The following is a 21,594-nucleotide window of genomic DNA, read 5'->3' as shown; positions in this document are numbered from 1 at the left end:
ATTCACCCTTACCCGTTAGAGCTACAACTATGAAATTAAAAGCACAAACATTCTATGGCCGGAATATCAAACTGTCAGCAACATAAGATATTCCATCTCCTTGAATAAAACATATAATATTATCTAATAACATAAATATTTTCAAGAATAGAGTTTGACGATGATTAATTACGCATGCTGAAACAATTATTGCATTTATCAGATATTCCATTGAAAATGGTGAAAAAGAAAAAGAAATTAATACCGGTATAGATATTGTTATGTTTTTGTTTTTATTTTGCTGTCTGAACATGCTGAAGTAAGCAGGTACAATTCTCGCAACACATTTAATATTTTTCAGGTACTTTTCACATGTAGCGTTAAAAGAAAAAAAAAATTGTTTTAATTACGATTAAAAAAACTACTGCATTCAAAAATCGTCTCGCTATGAATTCTAGCCGAATTGATTATTAAAATCCATTGTGTTTACCTTAGGATGATAGATGAAAGTTTGGTTATCTCCCGTGAATTAAAAAAGCTTCAAATTACAAACATTACAAGTGCATAATATGTGTGTGAGATAGGTGAGATATTAAAGTTTGACCTTTAACCTGACGTCTCTATTAAAAAAGAAGTCACCTGTAAACTTGGTGTACATAGATCTTACTGATTGTTTGGTTTAATATTCTTGACACATTTCAAATGTATATTAACATACAGCGACTTGGAACAAAGGTCAGTTCGAGTTTATAAATATTTAAAGAATTATCTTATTACAATCAGGGGCTATCAGCATCTTGAAGTGAGATATCGTAGAACTATTTTCGCCAGAAACAGGGCTCTATGTCATGTTACAACTAGTCGCGTGCAACTGGTACATGCTACCGGAAAATGACAGTAATAATGTCGTTCAATTTATTGATATATCGTGTGTACTTTGTTGACATTGTGACGAACACTCTATAGATCGTTAGATTTATCTTTTTAAAGAATCAGTAAACATAGTAAATGTGCAATGTGGAAGGTATTAAAGATTAATTATTGATTCTCCCATATTATATTTATAACTAATCATATTGAATAAGATTCTTTTTATGTTTTGTTTGTTGTACATTTTGTGTTATTTATTATAAGGTTAAGAAATAATGATGACAGAGATGTACGCATTAAAAAATTAAAGAACCTTTGTGAGCACGCTCACATACCCCACGCCCCCACATTGTCACTGGACAAACAAAATCTAACCAGATTCCTAAGTTCAAAGACTCATAACTCTACAAAAGTCAACTTATAAAAATTTTCTTGTGGATATGCACATTTACACATTATGTCCTCATTAACTACAAAGTTTCATGAAATTCTGTTGTGTGGTTTCAGAGGAGTTGCGATGACAAACTGTTGCAGTAGTATATTGAGGCCATTCAGGCCAATAAGTTCAAAGTAGCATAACTCTTAGAAAAAAAATTGAATCATAATTTCCTGTCGATATGCACATCTACATAGTATGTCCTTATTATCTACAAAGTTTCATGAAATTCTGTTGTGTGGTTTCAGAGGAGTTGCGATGACAAGAACAGGACTGACCGACGGACGGACAGACAGACGGACGAACAGACGGACAGACGGACGGGTCAAAAACATTATACCCTCCGCAACTTCGTTACGTGTGGTATAATAACATTTGGTGATAATATAACAGGAACACCCATACATCAAAGAAACGATTGTTTGTAAATTTCCAGGTGAACATTGTGCATCAATTCAGAATAATACACGTTTGTATGCACGGATGAACAATAAACCTTGGAAAAAATTGAACTTGCGTGTAATAAGTTTGCACAAAAAACAGTGCACTTTTTTTCATTCCTCCACAAAATGCCAAAATAAACTAAGTTGTGAAAGAGTTTTGAGAACTTCCCCACAGGTAATAATTGAAGTAAACTGTATTGATTGAAATGGACAATAGATGGACAATAGATACCTGACAAAAATTGGTGATTTAAACTGTGTACCTGAGTGGACCATATCAAGTGAAACTCAACAGTTCGTTAATTTTATCATATTCTGCAGGGCCGTAAAAGAGTGCACTGCAAAATGCAGTTAAGTTTTAAATTTTCTAAAACATACAATGCATTTGAATTTTATCTATCTAAGGCATGCTATGCCTTAAAACTTTTCCTGATGCACAGGTTTGTCTGTACTCAGAATAAATTTTGAGGTGAAAACGCAGCCATTTTAGCCAAAGGGTCCACATAAACCTTAAGAAACAACAATATTGTTCCAATAATACATTAGGAAAATGTACTAAAAGGTTATTTATTACTCATATATGTATGTTATTTACATTGATGTGTGTACAAGAAATTATTGCACCATAGCTATACCTTGCAACACAGATCCGACTATTGCATACAAAAAGTCATTGTGTACCTCTCTTTAGCCGCATACATTTGTGTTCCTTAATTTGGTCCGAAACTAAGAAAATTAGTCGTATTTTCCTTAGCCAGTTCAAACCAGAGCTTCTTTATATTTGGAACTAGGTTTTATAATAATAGACTAAACTGTATCCTTATTTCAGTCATGTCGCATGTTTCAACATTGTTTGCACATGTTTTTGCTTTTTGCTTAAAAGTATTTATAAGCAGCCGCGGGGTGTACACATCTTGTTCAATGAATTACGTTTCATTGGAAAAACATTTTGAACGATGAATGTCAACAACTCAAAAAAGGACTATTGATAGTTCTTTTAAAATACAAGACACATAAACAATACATTTACAAATCACGTACAGAGCAGTGACACACACAAACACTCATAAGTTTCACCACAAAATACACACTTTCACTATATCTATTACGGATGTACTTAGCAGTCAGATTTAGGAATTTTTGACAGATGTATGGACTCCTTGGTTTTTTTTCTACGATACAAGGTAAAATATTTTGCACCATAACACCAATTTTTCTTTTCATATAAGACTTCCTTCAATAGCTCATAAAAGGTCATTTACAAAAATTTAAGCAGATTCTTGATTTCTTTTCTTTCGATTTAAGACCCAAATAATACCAATGTAAATATAAGGTAAAAGTCCGAGTCGGCCTTTTCCCGCCATTTTTTAAGATTCAAGATTTTATTTGAACACGCAGACACAGATAATGTGTAACTTGAGGTCATTAATAATAGCATTACATAAACATGACGAAGTAAACATGTGGTATTGATAATATAGATATAGCATATAGATATAACAATAATATACAAATATGTTTTCCAACATTTTCAGAACATATTTTAAAGATTAAATATCTCGAAAAGGAGCTCCATCACATATATATATCAATATTTATAGCTTATTTTGTTACTTAACTAATGTTCATCTGACTTATAGTATCAGTTTTAAATTCTTGATTTTTTTAACATCCTTAAGTCGAATTTTTGCCTGATTTTAATGAATTGGCTGTAAAGGCGGTAGTTACAAAAAATTACTAACTGCGCAATGGATATAAAAAGCATGATTAAGGGCAACAAATATGTGATACGTGTTGTTTTATATTACAGTGGAAATATAAGCACTTGGACTGTAAACCCACAAAGTTTTTTGCTGGCAGATCCGAATAAAAAGTCCAGATAGATATGAAAATCTGTGAATTAAATTTCAACTAATAGGAGACTTGCAACAGACAAGTGAAAGAGAATAACAATAATTTGCAACTAAGAGACACAATTTCGGACTAAATCAGTTGTCAGTTCGTCATACAAAATTACAACAACAAGCTCGAGTCATTATTGAAAAGGTCGATCATCTTACAGGTGATACGAAATTAATACGACAGTGGTCAACGGTGAGAAACCATGGAAAGTAAAAATAAATCGGAGGACACTTCTGTAGAAATTTATCAAAGGGAAAACACTAATGAAAGAAAAAATGGTACTGAAGACTTAGATCAAATGAGCGGTTTGGCAACAAACAGCTACAAACAGACTATTGCTAATCCGATAGACTTGAAGAATGAACATACTCATTTTGTAAAATGTGTGAATAGCGAAACACATATTGACGATTCTGTTAACCAGTCACATGCCAAAATCTTCTTTTATAATATAAATGAAAAGTCTCCTCCTGAAATATCTACGGAAAAGGAAAATCAACAAGAAACAACTCGCAATTCAAATGATGCCACAAAGATTGCAACTAGCTCTTTCGAAGTTTGTCAGGAAACCGTAACATATAAAACATCTCAAATGGATCTTAATATTAAAACAGACAAATCGCCAGACGAATTAAATGTTATCAATCGAGCATCACAAAGTTCAAATTTAGACGATTCTCCGATAATGCAAAGACCCCCGTCACACATTACTATTGCTAAATGGACAACGACAAATACACCTTCAAAAGAATTGGAACAATTTGATTTAGACAAAATATGTGAAGAGGTAGATACATTAACAAGACAAAATTCAAGAAAGAAACGGGTAAATGATTTGGGCTTTGATGATATTTATAAAAATGGCATTAAAATAGGAAACTCTACATTTTACATAGATATTGAATCCACTTCGGAATCAATACAAAAGAAGGACGAAACCGATTATTTACTTGAAACATACAATGTTGATGGGATAGACTCAAATAGATACCGATTGTCTTGGGGCGTTTCTAATAATGATACGGATTCGAATGTTTTATACTCATCTTTACAATCGATAAAACATGATGAGAGTGAGGCTTTTAGAAGTTGTATGGATTGTATTAAACCTGTTCAAGTTAAAAACTGGACGGAAATCAACCAAGGCGACCATATTATTCTTACAAGGAGTTTCTATGACCATCACGCTATTGTGGTAAGAGTATTTAAACCAAGGGATGATAACATTGATCAAGTTAGTTTGGAATTAATTCATCAAACAAACAGTGCGATGGGTGCCGTTAGGGACAGTATGCGTCGTAAAGGAAAACTAGCAAAATTAAAACGTGAAACAGAAACTGTCAATTTAAAAACGGACATAGTTAGTATTTGTAAATATTGGGGAAGTATAAAGCCGAGATCTCCCGAAGAAGTAGTTAAACGTGCAATTGGAGCTTTACGTGGTGCCAAGGATGAATTTTGGTATGATGTTATGAATAATAATTGTGAACATTTTGTTTCTTGGTGTGTAACTGGAAAAAAACTAAGCATTCAAATAAGGAAAGCTACAATTGTCCTTAAAATATTTTTTAAGTTACAGAAAGGATTCCGTGGACTCAGTGACGAACTATTAAGAAACAAAGTCGAATATGAACATGGCATGCTTTGTAAAATGTGCTTCGAGAGAAATGAGAAAATGCTTAGTGTTACAAAAAAGAAAGTTTTACTTAAAGACGACTTACAAAAAGGTGACATAATTTTGTATAGATATTTCAAACTTCAACACTGTTCAGTGGTTCTTGACATCATCAGACGAAAAGAAAAATATATTAAGTGCGAGATCGCCCACTATGCATTCAAGGGACCGTTCACACAGAAAAAAATACAAAGTGATATTTTGAAAGTTCCATTTAATGGAACTGTTTCAGTATTTGATTATGCGAGCGATTTTATAACTTATGATCCAGAGGAAGTAGTTTGTCGAGCTAGGGAACGAATAGGAGAGGAAATGTTTTCTTATTTTTCTAATGACTCAAGCCATTTCGCCCGCTGGTGTAAATTGAAATTGTTAAACTAATGAAAATAAATATTTTTGTTCACTCTAGAATTTTTAACGAACACATGAGTTGGACAGAACTATTCGTTTGCTGATTGAGGGAGGATAATCAAATTCAGTAAGGACTATCTTAGAACTAGCTCTTCGGTACACTTGTTTGACTGATCTAATTTTAAGGCCAAAAATAAAATTTAGATTGTTTGCTGTTGCCTATTACTTAATTTATTTCACTTGACTAGGCGGGGTTTAACCGGTTCGCTTTTCATAGACCAGTCCATCTATATACAGGTGTTTTGGGATAAACTCATTAATTAAGTGTCCAGTTATGGTCATTGATCCGGTTAAAATATGTAAACTCTACATGTGTATTTGTAAAGTAAATAGTGAGACGCAGCCGTTGATTTTCTTGTAAAACGGAGTTTAAAAACATGTAAAAATTGTCACATTTTGGAAATTGTGGATTTGAAAATATAACTATGACGATGGCAGTTGCAAAATATGCATATGTCGTTATTCTATAACGTTTTGATATACTTTTTTTTTCTTCCTTTTATTCCGAATGCATTTTATTTTGTTGGAGGGATGGGGGCACGGGGATAAGTTACAAATGGTACTTCGACCTTATTGATTTCCTTTATTTTCAAAGTCATAAATTTATAAATTTAAACTATTTTATTCGTCCCATTGCATACACCTTTTAGTTCTTTTGTATATCCGTTTGGTGACACTGATAGGTGATTAGAAATCAGTAATAATAATTATAACGGGAATCATCCTTATCACACACATCTTCAAATAGACTGTCCTTATGCAAATTAAAACGTAAGCTCTGCCCGATCAGTTGAAAAATCATTTGTAATACCTACCCACTTAAAAAGCAGCCTACCCGAAAAATTTATGACACAAATCGGTTCAAATTTTTATTTTAAAGATTTTTCCTCCTAGAATGTCGTTTTCTTATTTAAAACATGTAACTTACGTTGTTTCCCAAACAAAATAAAAATAAAATCCCTACTACCTTCCCTGGGTAGGTATCATCAAACAAAGAATTGTTAAAGGTTGGCCTTATTGAAGGAACTATCCAGTAACACAGTTCTACGCCATAATTATAACTCCATTATTGTTTGATCTTTAAAAAAATGACCATGCACTTTTAACTTGCCAAAGTCAGAAGACTATTGTGAGCATTATTTAATGTTCATGCTTTGCTGTACAAATTCACCAAAGCCGTTCGTTATATTATATTCAACAGACTTCTATGATAAAACACATTTGATTTTGGTTGTTTTATATATCTATCATAAGAAATACATAATATTGACGGCAAGTATTTCATTTATCATTTCACCCAAAGGATGAAGTAGGTTAAAGAAAATATATTCGTCCCTGGACTTTTCTCGTTCGGCCTTGCTAGAGTGAGGAGCTCGTTTTGCTGTGTGGGATGCATAAATACGCAACCGCATCTGATACACCGTACGATGAATGCTTCGCTCTGTGGGCGAAAAACAATATTTTGCAACAACTCTCTTTATGTTGAATTATTCGAAATATAACGGGGTGTTTTTTTTTTAATATCGTAAAGGCATTCATAACGTAAACCGTATGTGGCAAAACTTTTCGAAAGTTTCGATTTCCAATGCTCTTCAATCTGGTATGCGATTTGGACTTCAAAATGATTTAATTCGATCGCTACTGTTGGGTCTCATGTAGATGATGAAATGCGCGGCTGACGTATCATCTTATAAATTTGGTATCTTTAATGATTATTTAGGGATGCAAAATTTGGCCTGATGAAAGTCAAAATTTCTGTATGTCCCTATATTGAGTTTAACGTGGTTAGCCAAACTGCGTACATCTAATTTACATTTACCCATAGAAACTGTTCGTTGGTACAATATCCCAAGGGAGGATAGAACATGTAACTTATGCAGAAATGGTATTGGAGATGAATTCTATAGTTTGTTTAAATGTAAATATGAAAATATTGTATAATCAAGAAACAATTACATACCACTCCTATGTCATTGTATGTACTACACAACTTCCCCGAACATTCTCAAGTTTGAAGGTTTACTGTTATTGTAATACTGAACTATACAAAAAGCTATCGTTGTTCTTCAGAAAAGTTAATGTATTTCTTTGATTTAAATCATACCGATCCATTTATGTTGTGTGTCTATTTGCATAATTATTCACGCTGTTTGGTGCTAATGAGCTATGTGTATTGACTTTAATATGTTTATTTGTTCTTCTGTCATGTTATTTATATATATTGTATTATATATTGTACTCCATGTTACACGTTTAAATGTGTCTGAGTGTTTTCTAATAAATCGAAATCGAAATCAAATATACTCCCATTTTCAAATGGCAATAAGAGTTTTCATCCTTCATTCCGCTTGATTGACCGTGCGGAACATACCTATTATACACCTCCATTCCGGTCGATTGGCCGTGCGGAATATACCTATTATACAAATACACCTCCATTCCTGTCGATCGACCGTGCGGAACATACCTATTATACACATCCATTCCGGTCGATCGATCGTGCGGAACCATATCCAACTATCGCGGTCATCACGTGACTTTTACAATTCAGTTGTATATCATTAATGGCCGATTGATTATCAATGAAAATGAACGGGCTACATAGATTAAACGATCATAACTTTTTTGTTACATTGTGTATTTTACCTTCCAACCCCGCGTTTTATAGTATTTTCATTTTTACAATTAAAAATGTTTTTAGTTTCAGTTCAGAAATATGATTTCTTGCTTCAAATTAAGTTTGAAAATGGAGGTGACATAACCACACAGCCTCCGTTGACTTCTTCGTTAAAACTCAATAAAATTGCAATGGGACCTTCTAATATGATCAATTTTCTCAACTTATTATTTGTTTATAATATCCTTCTAACCCCTAAAAAGATCGACAACACATTCATTTAAATGAAATCGAAACCCAAATCAGTTTAGGTAACAAACTTTTTGCTTCAAAATTTGATTGAAAAGTTTACATTTTGGCATTCGTAAACAATATTTTGAAAATGGCGGCCGATGTCGGAAGTAAACAAAGACACGAAATGTATATGTGAAATATTTATAAAAGTGTGTCTTATTGTTTTTAGAAATTTCTTATTTCACCTTTAATTTAATAAATTTATTAGAAACAGTCTCTCGCACTCAAAACAAAGATTTATATGCATCAACCATGCATTGTTTACATTGACCATGTTGACAGCGTAGGTCGACTTGTGAAAATATATATTGTAATATTTTTACGATGAAAATAAAAAATAAACTGTTGGATGCATGCGTTTTCAGTTTTTGTCTTACCTTAAAGCAGCATAGAATCAAATATTTTGTCTTTTTGATAAAGTAGATACATGCTTTTTGTTTTGATAAAATTTCGAAGTTACATAAAAAAAATGGCGACCAACCAATTTTCAAAAGTGGACGATGTTCGACACTAATTTTGCCCATGCAAATAACACAATTTAATTTCACTGTTTATATTGCAATTAAATATGACACGTTATTGTCACTCTAATAATACACAAGGACATAGCTTGATTAAGGAGATATAAAGTCATCAACGTGATCAAAGAAAACAAACACGGCACCTAATCACAATGTAAGATCATGTAAGTTTTGACAAGACTTATGTAGATTAGTATGGTCCGATTCTTATAGAAATAATTTTATGGTATTATTTTGTATTAATAAAAAAAAACCTCGAAACCCCGAGGTGAAATATCTACATTTTTCAATTTTCTAAATCATTCATCACACGGGTTACCAGTAAATTTTTCATAATCCTAATTAAACCAGTAACATGCAGAGTTATCGAACGTAATTATGACTGGTATAGTTGCATATGATACCTATTATACATCTTTATTCCGGTCGATTGACCGTGCGGAACATACCTATTATACATCTTCATTCCGGTCGATCGACCGTGCGGAACATACCTATTATACATCTTTATTCCGGTCGATTGACCGTGCGGAACATACCTATTATACATCTTCATTCCGGTCGATCGACCGTGCGGAACATACCTATTATACATCTTCATTCCGGTCGATCGACCGTGCGGAACATCACTGCATGAAAAGGTCGATTTACATACGTATGTAAATAAAATTGAGAATGGAAATGGGGAATATGTCAAAGAGACAACAACCCGACCAAAGAGCAGACAACAGCCGAAGGCCACCAATGGGTCTTCAACGCAGCGAGAAAATCCTGCACCTGGAGGTGGTCCTCAGCTGGCCCCTAAATAAAATTGTGTATATGATAAACATAAATAAAGGCACATATTTAGATAAACTTTACTAGGATGTGAATATGTTTGTGCTATCTTTGTTGACAATTTATCTTAATATTTGATCATCCATGGTGTTGCAGGTAGGCGCGGCCGCCTTTTACATATCATATAAAACGTGGGTAAATTGTGTGAACTCAGTACGATTCTCTATCCTGAACAATCGTTTTGAATTCAATACAAATACAAAAAAATCACACCATTATTAAACGTGACCATGCGCTAAATTTTACTAGCGTGTGGTATTGTATGGAAATAGTTAAATTTGCAATGGTAAGTAAATGCTTATGTTTTTAGTGCATGCAAATATGACTTTTTAAAAGATTTATAGCTTGTGAAAATATTGATTAAAAGTTGATATTTCGTTTATCTTTCACATGCACTAAATGTTTCTTTAATATTGATATTTTGTTTTAATTTTATAGGTTTTGTGTCAAAGTTAAATTTCAAATTTTGTATAGGTATAAGCAGTATTTCATTTGCATGCATATGCAAATATGGTGAGGCATCTTTAGTTTGAACCTGGTTACCCAATAAAGCAAATATTTAAGTATTTACATATTTCAGACCAACATAAAGTAATGGGCAACCTTATCATTTGTGATACTGAATTTTTAAGCTATCAAAAGATAACGGCATTATGGAAATTAGCATATATGCGAAACCTTTGTAAATATATAGGAAACATAAACATTTATGTGGTGTGCAAATGATTTGAAAGGTTGTTGTTTGAAATCATTTACATATTGAAAAGAACTGGAAATTTATAGTTATATTTGCATTTAGTTCATTCATTGTTTTCTGTCTAAATACTTGTTTTGTGCACATATTGCTGTTGGGTAATAGGGTCTCGCAGTTTTGAAAATTAAAGATTTTGTAGCTATGGTGTTTGATTATACATGATATGCATATAGTCATTATTAATCTTTTTATTTAATACATAATACAAATATCTCCATCAAATGACTGCTATCTCATCTCACTGAAAACACTGGTAACACGTCAATCCGGGTTTTTAAATACGAAAAATTCTTACTCCTATAATTATTATTACTACGTATTCAGCTGCAATAAGCGACGAGCGAACAGTTGAAAAGGCCGAAGGAAATGTTCTGGTTTGTTGATGTTTCTTCCTGGGCTACTTTTTTGACTCCTTGAAAGTTTTATAATTCATGTTATTTAATATGGAAACCAAGGACTATCTATTTTTCAAATCCTTGTATTATCTACAAATATAATCCAAAAAATATCATCCCGTCATCAATAACAATCCACGTAAAATATTAATTCCGTTTTGATCCACATCAGAGCGATTACACAATTCGATGAAAAAGGGTTCCTGGTTGTTGGTATTCAACAGTTCGACGTCGGTTAGCGATGTTGAACGTACTTAACAGATACTGTATGCTCTAACATGTCTAGGTCGGACTCGTGCGGTACTATTCGACAGTTATTAAAAGAATGCCTATTTGATTTTAATTCACCCACGGCTTTTCTACATATTTATCTATAATGCATTTTAGCCAATCAAATTGACGTATTATGTTCACACAATTGGATACCCGCCCACAAGTTTGATTGTAAGTAAACGCTGCATGCATTCAAGTGCTAAATTACCAGTATTAAACTAATTATAAAGTATCATGCAATGCCTGGTTTTGAAATGTTGTTTTCTTTGAAGTTGTCGGGCAGCAAGTTGTTATATTTCACTTTGAAGTTATATGAATTGCATGAAACTGAAACAAGTTTAACCATTATTTTTTTATTACTTTGTCTTTGGTCGTTAAACCTGGGACATTTTGACTAAATATATTAGTCCTAGATGTTGCTAAGTGGTTTTAAAGCGTTTAAAGCGTTTTTGAAAGTATCGATGGTACATGAAAGAATATGTGTAAGAACATTAAATTGTGTAAGAAAATGACTAACTCACATTACATTACGCGAGCAAATCAATTTGTAAAAACTTGTAATGGTTAATTGAGTCAAATATGTTTTCAAAATTATTGAGTGGTTGTGTTTGTGATATATTTGCTAACAAATTGCAAGTCAGATTAGACATTTGGGGTTACTGGTTTGAATATACTGAATACCAGTTTTATTTTTAGCTAAATAGAATATTCACTTACTTAAGAAGTTTTAACTTCAAGAGGGGGTTATATTGGTATGATTTTTTTTTTCAACAGATGGACACAATCAAACCAAATCATTTTTCTTCCCAAGTTGAGACAAAATATTATTTCTTTTTGTAAAACAGAATAGTGCGGTCAATGCTGCGACAGCTTATTTATTTGTCTTCCCTTAGGAATTCGTTTTTTTTCTTTCTTCAAAATACCATGCAACACCATTTTTTCTGTAACCCTGCTTATAACCGTTTACCAGAAGTTTAACCGTATGATGCATTGATTTCTTCTTTTTCTGTAATAAGTATTACCATTCAAATGTTGTCTTAAAATTCTCATATCCTCAAAACTACTAGTGCAACATAGATTTTTTTTAATATTGATATGTTGTGGCCGATAGATTTTTAAAGAACGATCAGCAATAATTAAAGGGTTATCTAATAAGATAATAACACCTTATTGAATTAATTGTTTAAAATTTGTTTTCGTCCTGAACATGCAAGATGTTTTTATTAGTTGTCAATGGCTTTGAACTAGCTGTCAGTAACTGCGAGTACTCTCAGATCTGTACTTATAATGTCTTTTTTGTTGTGGGGACGATATGTTAAGTACCCTGCCACGTCCGGTCTGTGTTTTTGTTAGATGTATTTCTGCTTTGTATTGATCTGATGAGTTAATCCCTGTTCAACGGATTTTTATAGTGTGTACTTATGTTGCACTGTTACACCACTGTCCCAGGTTAAGGGGGGGGGGGGGGGGTGTTGGCGCCTTCAGACTAGTTTAGTCCATATTCTATATGTGCCTGTCCCAAGTCAGGAGTCTGTAATTGAGTGGTTGTCGTTTTTTACTGTTTCTCATATTTTTTTTTCGTTTATTGGTTTGCATAGTTTGCTCTTGGTCTGTGTCGTTACAACACTGTCGTTAGTTTTCTCGTTTAGATTGTTTTACATTTGTCATTTCGGGGCCTTTTATAGCTGACTATGCGGTATGGGTTTTGCTCATTGTTGAAGATCGTACGGTGACCTATAGCTGTTAACTTCTATGTCATTTGGTCTCTGGTGGAGAGTTGTCTCGTTGGCAATTATACCACATCTTCTTATTTTCATATGAAATATTTGCCACTTGACGTAAAACCAAATAATCAATCGATCAATCGTACCATTTACTAAATAACTATTTAACATTCATGTATTATATGCGTTATGTCAAATTTGGTGAGTGTGCCAAAGAGCCAACAACCCAATAACATAAAAAAAAATTAAAATCGGGCAAAATCCGAATATATCAAATTATTTGAAAAGATCACCCCTCAATACACATGTTTACTTTTTTCATGTTGATGAATAAGAAAAATAACATTTTGATGCGACCAAATCTTCTTGGTTAACTACCTTAACAACAAAACTCAACTTGAGAACATTTATATGGTCAGTGACCGTGTCACCGGGGTCAAAATCGTTTTTGGCATATACAATTAAAAATGTTCATCACATCATAAGGCACGGGTTATTCTTCTTTTGTGTGTGTGTGGGGGGGGGGGGGCTTGGTTTTTTTCTCGGGACAAACAATTCTTTTTCTAAGGGAAAACAAACTATTGTTTTTCCCTTCCCTCCTGAAACAAATTATTTTCTTCAAGACATGTATAACCAAATAATTTGTTTAAACAACCCCATGCCCCCAACCCCCTACCAGCACCACACACACATGTGATAATATATATATACCTTCATGTTAAAAAAAAATGAAAAAAAAATTAACCTGTTACGGGACGGACGAATACACAGGCCAGATAACACTAAATCCCCGTTAATAGTAAAAAGAGTATTGGTATAAGAAAAAGTAATCTAATCTTAATTAACATTATATCACTATAAAAAATCTATGATTCAATACAGGAAAGGTCAGTCGATTATAAGTAAGTTATAGAATTAATATGGTCGATTGCAATACAATTGAAACTATTTGGGAATATATTCTAAGAAAATCAGTTTCTGGTTTGCTAGCAGTCTACTTTTCATTTTATTCTCCTGAGAGTTGTCTATACCATGGAAGTATTTACTATATATATAATAAAATATTAATTTTCGCGAACCATTTAGGTCACAGAAATTCCAAAAAATGGCATCAGTAAGGAGAGTTGTACAAATGATGTGAATACACAGAACCCGGATCCAATTTATCTTTTACTAAAAGTATTCATCATTTTCAGTTTTGTATGTACTAACAACATTTCATTTGTCTACAATTTCGATTAAAATATTATAAAACCTGCAGTTCAATAGGTCACATGCCCCAAATAAACATTCCCCGATTGGTCGAACTACTGTGGCCTCGGTGTAAAGCAACGCAAGCCTCGATGTAAAGATCACGCTTCTAAAAATAGAAGTATGTCCCAACTTAACATTCCCCGATTGGTTGAATTGCTGCTCGATGTAAAGCAACGGAAGCCTTGATGCAATGAAGAAAAGGGGTTGACAGGATAAACGTAATCGTTATGAATTTTAACTTCATGGTTCTTATGCAAGCAAATTTAATAAACAATGATTTTATACAGTTGTGTTATTGTTTTCACCTTACATAGGGCTTTATTTCTGATCTTATTTCTGTGTACACAATTCTGAATCTACATATTTCACCTACATCAATATTAGGTAATCCGTTTGGACGATTCCATATACTATTATGTTTTAGGGTTTTATAGCTTTAGTGTCGAGTTGGTGTATACAGAGACATATAATACAAGAGATTCGCAACTCTAGTAGAGTCTATATAACAGCCAATGAAATGACGTGGCCACCGGAAAGCCGATTATTCCGATGGATTCATGGGTAAAAATCCGCTATTGTTGTGAAAAAGGTTCTACGCCTCACGATTTTTCTAATGGATAATGCCGATACCTTTCACAGCTAAAGCATGCAAGTACATTTAAAAGTTACAAAAAACTAATTCTAATAATTTGTTATTGATAAAATGTGTTCTAATGATGAGATTAATCAAATACAGACAAAGTTAAAACTCGGCCCATTTTACTTCACCTATTGCCGTAGAAACCATTTGATCTCCCAATTTTTTTCTTAAAACTTGGAAATATGCTAATAAATATATAATTTTATTGGGCAATAATACTCCCAACTGTTGTTTCGTGAAAATAAGACTTCATTTTATCTCGTAAAACTTGGAAATGTGCGAATAAATATTCAATTTTATGGGGCTATATTACTCTCAGAAGTTATGTCGTGAAAATAAGACCAGTTTCGTAAAATTTGATCCAACAGTTATTTCTAAAAATATCAACAAAGGTGACTATTATTTTGTTATTTATACACAAAGCCAGCTATGCTAATTTTATTAATCTGTTTCGTGAAAACTAGAAATTTACAAATAAATATGTCATATTATGGGGATATATATTACTCCCAATTTTTTTTTATTTTTCTTTTTCTTTTTTTTTTTATTAAACTGGCTAAATATTGAAATTGTTCATGGACAAATTTCCTTAATTCAGTCCTTCATTTTTGTGCACTATGAAATTTATAGCCTGCATTTTGTTAGACAATTTATTCATTTTTCATTCTGTTTATGGCAAAGTTGTTTATTTTCTCCTATTCTGAAATCATTGTTTTTTTCTTCTTTTTAGGGTGCCAAAGATGAACGAATGCAGTAAATTTACAAAAGGAGTAAAATTTCCTAGTAAAGGAAACCTTCTGCTGGTCGTAATATTGTGAATGAGCTTCATGCATCTGTTGTCGTTTCAGACTACGCTTCTCATTTAAAACATGAACCTTATTCATTTTTAAATTAAAATCGTATTGACATTTCAATGGTGACTGCAAAAGATATATATATATTTGATAATAAAAGATTTTATTTACACCAAGGATTTGTATAGGTATACACATTCACAATCTTACTTTTAGACTGCCAAGGCCGTAACTACCATTGAGGCAAGTGAGGCAATTGCCTCACTAAAATTTCGACACTGCATTTTGTTTTGTGTATTTGTTTATGGGCATTAAATACGAAATATAGTCATTTGTTTTTCCTGTCTGATTATTCATTTCCCTATTTTCCCCAACTTTATTCGTTCTCTTTACAGATAAACAAGATATAAATATATGAAACCTGCAGGGATTAGTTTTTGTCCATGTTTCTTTTACCTTAACATTTGAAAGAACATCCCGTAATCCAATTTTGACATTATTGAGGGAAGGTAGGGCCTTTAAAACGGGATTTCATATTTCTTAATTCGGGACTATGGGTTTTCGTGACTTTAATTCGAGATTTCGGGATCGGACCCCTTCCTACCCCTTCATTATTCGATTGTCGACCTACTGACTATTTCCAGAAATAATCTGAAATCACGGACCTACATGTAAACGGCGAAAACTCCAGTCCAATTTCCCCGTATCCATAAAAAAAAACCCTAAAAATCAATATTCCTAGAACAACATAAAACGATATACTAGTTATATCCAATTTGCCGTATCCATAACATTAAAAGGTAGCATGTGGCAAAAAGAAAAAAACGAAAAATAATATTCCTAAAATAACACGAAATGGCATAAGGGGTACCCCCATACCTCAGTGAATTCAGATGAAAAAGATATGATTATCCGATATTATATGACGTGTTCTTCTGCTTTTACTAACTCTCCCAGTGACAAGTGTTTGCTTTGAACGTTCCTTTTCTGCCTTGAGACGACCGAAAAGTTGGGAAAGAGCATGCATGCATGAGTGTAGTCCAAATAATTATGATGTCTTGAAAGGCTATTATATTTTTTTCTGGGACGAAGGCGTCCCAGAAAAAAACCCAAAATAGCCTTTCAAGACGTCATAATTATTTGGACTAGCATGAGTGATGAGAGACTGTCCGGTCTCGCCATGCTTCATGTTCATCGCAATAAGGATGTCAGCAGACCAAATATTCTGAAACGATTTGATGAAACCGGCCATAGAAAAATTGGTAAAATCCAATTTGAATAACAATTGCTACTGAGTCGATGTTTGTTCTGTGTTCTGGCGGCAGACTCAAATTGATATTTGAATGTTTATCCGACATATAAATTTAGATAAAGTTGTTAAAAATTTGGTGTTAGTACATGTCTTAAAATATGAAAAATATATAAAAAGTGACCAAAAATAAAAACTCCGGACAGCTTGTTTCAACGATGTCAAGCTCTCTGGAAATGCCCAGAATGCAGGATTTTACACCATTTATCCTAGACCCCTGTCGAAATTTTTCGCCTCGCTACGCTCGGCTCTATTTTTTCACTTCGCTCTGCTCGGCGATCAGTTCTGCCTCACTAAAACATATGCCTAGTTACGGCCTTGACTGCAATCTCTTTACCCCAGAATAAAAAGACAAAAACCACTACAAATGATTGTCTCGTGGAAATAAGGTTATAAACTACTTTTTAAATAGTGTCTTCCATGTTGCTTTGATGTATGACCTCGGCTCCCACTTCAATGTTGTGTTTTTTATAGATTTTTTGTTGCTTCGAGGACACACATATCCATCTATGTATGCAGTATTGTCAATTGTTTTTGTTGGTGGGTCTCTCGCTTATGTTTTCGTCCTTTTCACTATCAACAAAGAGTTCGTTATCAGTTTATTCAAATAGAAGTATATCTAAGTCGTAACTATTAAGATTGTCATCCCACGAAATAAAATCGGAATTTTCCATATTGCGTGCACATGAATGAAGCTTTATTCAAATGAGAAATTAATTGTAATTTTCTTAAATATTAATTCTCAATACACACTTCGAACATGAAGAAACCATAAACTTACCGACAATCATTTAAAAAACAACTCAATTGCAAGCCTATGATGAAACTGTCAAACAACACTTAGAAATCAAACATTTACCGACAATCCTACAGAAAAAACTGAATACATGCCCAATAAATGATGAATATAAAAATAAATAAAATTTTAATAATTTATAAATATCAATAATAAAAAACAAAGCCTATCATGATTAACAATTAATTAACATATAAATTAAGTTTTTTTTCCACATTAATTAATTTTATATTTTGTGAATTGTATTTTTGGAAAGAGTGTGGACACCTGTGGTGTAACAACTTCTTGTTTACAAGGTGTCAATTAAAACTCATTATTTATAACATGTTCGTGATTTACCTGGTCATCGAATAATTCAAACCTAATATACATGTCACACTGTGAAATTATGTCTCCGAGACAGGTGTATATTCAATAGACACCCATTATGTAACTATCAAATAAAATGAACTCTGACACAATTTATCAAGTCTTAATTATTTAATATCATTTTTTTTTAATACAATATCAAATTATGTCTCTTTTTCAATAATACAAATCTAAAATCAAAATTACATTAAAATAAATTATTATATATGTACTCAAATTATTTAATTAATTATGATAAATTTAACACTGAAACAGTTTATGTTATGCTTAAACATTCGTCCTTACTTCTAGTACTTTTAATACTTTTATTAATGACTTTATTACCTAAGGAGATCTCGCGAGGTTTAACTAGTGGCCGCGTGTTATTACGGGATTTCGCCGAGTTGCGAATCTCTTGTATTATATGTCTCTGGTGTATAGTATTGAGGGCTATCTGCGAGAAATAAATCCTTTTTTCTGATAGATTAACTAAATTCAAAACCAATATAAAAATAGTTAACACATATATTTTATTTAACTGAGTAAATTGATCGGAATGTGAATGATACATAAACCTAAAATTCGTTTTGGTCTATCCCAGTGATGACATTTGCGCGGGAATTTAGTCCATTGACATCGTAATATAATTTACTTTGGATTGTAATTATCTTTAGATGTAATGTTACAGGATTTAATGTGAAATTATTTGTCTCTTCTTTTATAGTACACGAGTTTGACGTCAGGTTTGTACACATGAAGTCTCTAGTCTAAAAAAGCCAGTGACAGAACGATAAACATATAAGCAACTGTCTAGGGCCAAGTAAGGGAGGTGAAAAAGCCAGTATTACGCAGAACGATAAACAGTTACATAGACGGATCCAGTGGGTGGGGAAAATTTGTTGATTTTATAGGGAAGCAGGGGCGGATCCAGCCATTTTATAAAAGGGGGGTTCCCAACTCGGGACAAAGGGTGGGGGGGGGTGTTCCAACTATGTGTCCCCATTCAAATGCATTGATCGTCCAAAAAAGGGGGGGTTCCAACCCTCGGAACCGTCCCCCCGGATCCGCCACTGGGGAAGCATGACGGGAGTGGGCAACCCTTGGGTCAGTCAGCGGCCACCCCCCGTTTATGAAAAGTTGTGGATCCGCCACTGAGATTTATATAAGCATGTTTTCTTTGTGTAGATACCTTAAAATATCACCAACTGTGACTGAGTACACAATTTGATTCATTTTAGCTCATTAGCTGGGCTCACTCGCTAAAAAGGTTCATTGCGGGCCTGCTCACTGGCTAACATTTTATGATATTCATGACTCGTGTAGAAAAGCCGATAATCTATACATGTGTGTGAGGAGTAGTTATCAAGCTTGCTTTCGTCTGTAAAAACTGTCTTAGGCCAAGTTAGGGAGGTGAAAAAGCCAGTAATAGAACGATAAACAGATGATCAGGTTTTCTTCATATAGATCCCTTAAAATATCCCCCACTGAGGACACAATTTGATTCATTTTAGCTCAGCTGCGCTCACTCGCCATAATAGGTTCATTGCGGCTTACCGGCTAATATGTGCAGAAAAGCTGATAACCTATACATACATGTACATGCATATGTATATAGTCAAATCATATGTTTTCGTTCGTCATATGAATTTGTACTATGCATGCCTTTTCAATGGAAATTGTGACGACAGTATGCATTCTTAATAGCACGAAAAACGATGAGAAGAGGATACATATGTCAACCCAAATTTTTCAGCAACGTCAAAATATGTGAGGACACCCTATCAAGATCTATTAAGCTTGCGTTCATGTTGCGTTAAAACTGTTTTAGGAAGGTGAAAAATACCAACAATATAACAATAAATAGATAATCGATATTGTAAGTGTTGAAAAGCCAATGGTCTACATATATACTTAAATATGTCAACCATAAAATAAAACTGATTTAATTTACACCACAACTGTTGAAAAAACCTTTATGTTTATATAACTTATCTCATTCTAGTCCATTCAACTGACAGAATCAGTGTACATTTCTTGAACTCTTTAATAACAATAATCATCATGGACTATTCTTTATAGCAATATCTGTTAGCCATTTAGGGGTCTTTTGCATTCAAAGTTTAGTTTTAGTGGGTTTATTTTGCGAAAAAGAACTCAATTTCCAGATCAAAGTTAACATTTTCTATATATTTTGTTGTGTTAAAATGACCTAATGAATATAAAGGACAGTACCCATATAGACCCAAAAATGGTATATCACATTCTACACATGACATTTTAGCAGGAAAGACTGCCATTGGAGTATATAACTTTTAACCTGTGTATGTATAATTAAAATATGATAATAAAATTCATATCTTTTTCAGGACTTCTGATCGAACCATGTACATGTAGTATGGCATGTTTGTGAGATATGGTTTTGGTGGATAGGATGTTCATGAAGGACCTGTAGTACAAAGTATATCACTGGATTGAGCTCTTTGTCTAAGTGTATTATTAAAGTGCTTTGCTTTGAGCTCGGTTCATTGTTATGCAATTCATTCTTTGTGAAATAAAGATTTGACAGACAACTCTCATGTACAAGGATTTGTCAGGGTAGTATCCATTCCATGTACAATGTAAGTAATAAGGAGATAAAAAGCATTTTATTATGATTTGAACCAAACATTTTTTGTCCTTTAACCAAATTTAAAAAAAAGAACAAATTTACCCGACAATGCTACACTCGCTACTAGCAATATGATGCTAGGTTGTTTTAATACATCTGTACTGCCTACTGATGACTCGGTCCTGAGTGTAAATGGTCATTCAGTATGTTAAAAAAAAAAAAAAAATTTATAAGGCCTATCTGGCCTAATTGATTTCTAAAACTATATTTCATTGTACATGTTCAACATTTTTCATTCATTTGTTTATTTCTTAATTTGTGTGAATTAACATTGTTACAGTTAATGTTAATAACTACACTTTCATACCACAACAAATACTGTATTGGTATCACTTATATTTCTATCCATACATGTATAACAAAAAAAATTGAAAAGAGAATAATTTTGCAATACCTTTTTCATATTGAATACTATAACTTTTTTGATATTTAGACATATTAAGTAGATTTTCATAATACCCACTTGACATGCTTGAAATTCTATCAGATTACTTTTGGAGCAGTTATGAGTCTTTGAAGCATGCTCACAAAGGTTTTTTTGTTGATATCGTTTTCATATTGGTCAAAACTTTTTTTTGCTTCGGCCAGCTTTGGAGGAGATGTTATCAAAGAATTGATAAAAAACAACACAGAAGTTTACTTTCTAGCTCACCT

General features: G+C 33.0%; 2 protein-coding genes and 1 long non-coding RNA gene across 4 annotated transcripts in view; 2 read left to right on the top strand and 1 right to left on the bottom strand.

Moving 5' to 3' along the window:
• Window positions 1-21,594, bottom strand: part of LOC127724635 (E3 ubiquitin-protein ligase rnf213-alpha-like) — a 1,011,139-nt gene that overhangs the window by 749,873 nt on the left and 239,672 nt on the right. The gene's annotated exons all lie outside the window — the stretch shown is intronic.
• Window positions 568-5,866, top strand: LOC127724670 (uncharacterized). The gene is made up of 2 exons (XM_052231708.1): window positions 568-714; window positions 3,539-5,866. The coding sequence occupies exon 2, from the start codon at window positions 3,833-3,835 to the stop codon at window positions 5,684-5,686; it is 1,854 nt and encodes a 617-aa protein (XP_052087668.1). The 5' UTR covers window positions 568-714; window positions 3,539-3,832; the 3' UTR covers window positions 5,687-5,866.
• Window positions 10,072-21,594, top strand: part of LOC127724791 (uncharacterized) — a 40,167-nt gene continuing 28,644 nt past the window's right edge. Inside the window, exon 1 of the long non-coding RNA XR_007992696.1 lies at window positions 10,072-10,271. This is a non-coding gene — a long non-coding RNA (uncharacterized LOC127724791). The remainder of the gene's footprint in view (window positions 10,272-21,594) is intronic.

The sequence above is a fragment of the Mytilus californianus genome, unplaced genomic scaffold (assembly GCF_021869535.1).
Source record: "Mytilus californianus isolate M0D057914Y unplaced genomic scaffold, xbMytCali1.0.p SCAF_14, whole genome shotgun sequence".
Lineage (NCBI taxonomy): Eukaryota > Metazoa > Mollusca > Bivalvia > Mytilida > Mytilidae > Mytilus > Mytilus californianus.
This window is presented reverse-complemented; position numbering and strand designations above follow the sequence as displayed.

Excerpts from the sequence above, each read along its gene's own strand:
- LOC127724670 (XM_052231708.1), top strand. The coding sequence starts at position 3,833 with ATGGAAAGTAAAAATAAATCGGAGGACACTTCTGTAGAAATTTATCAA.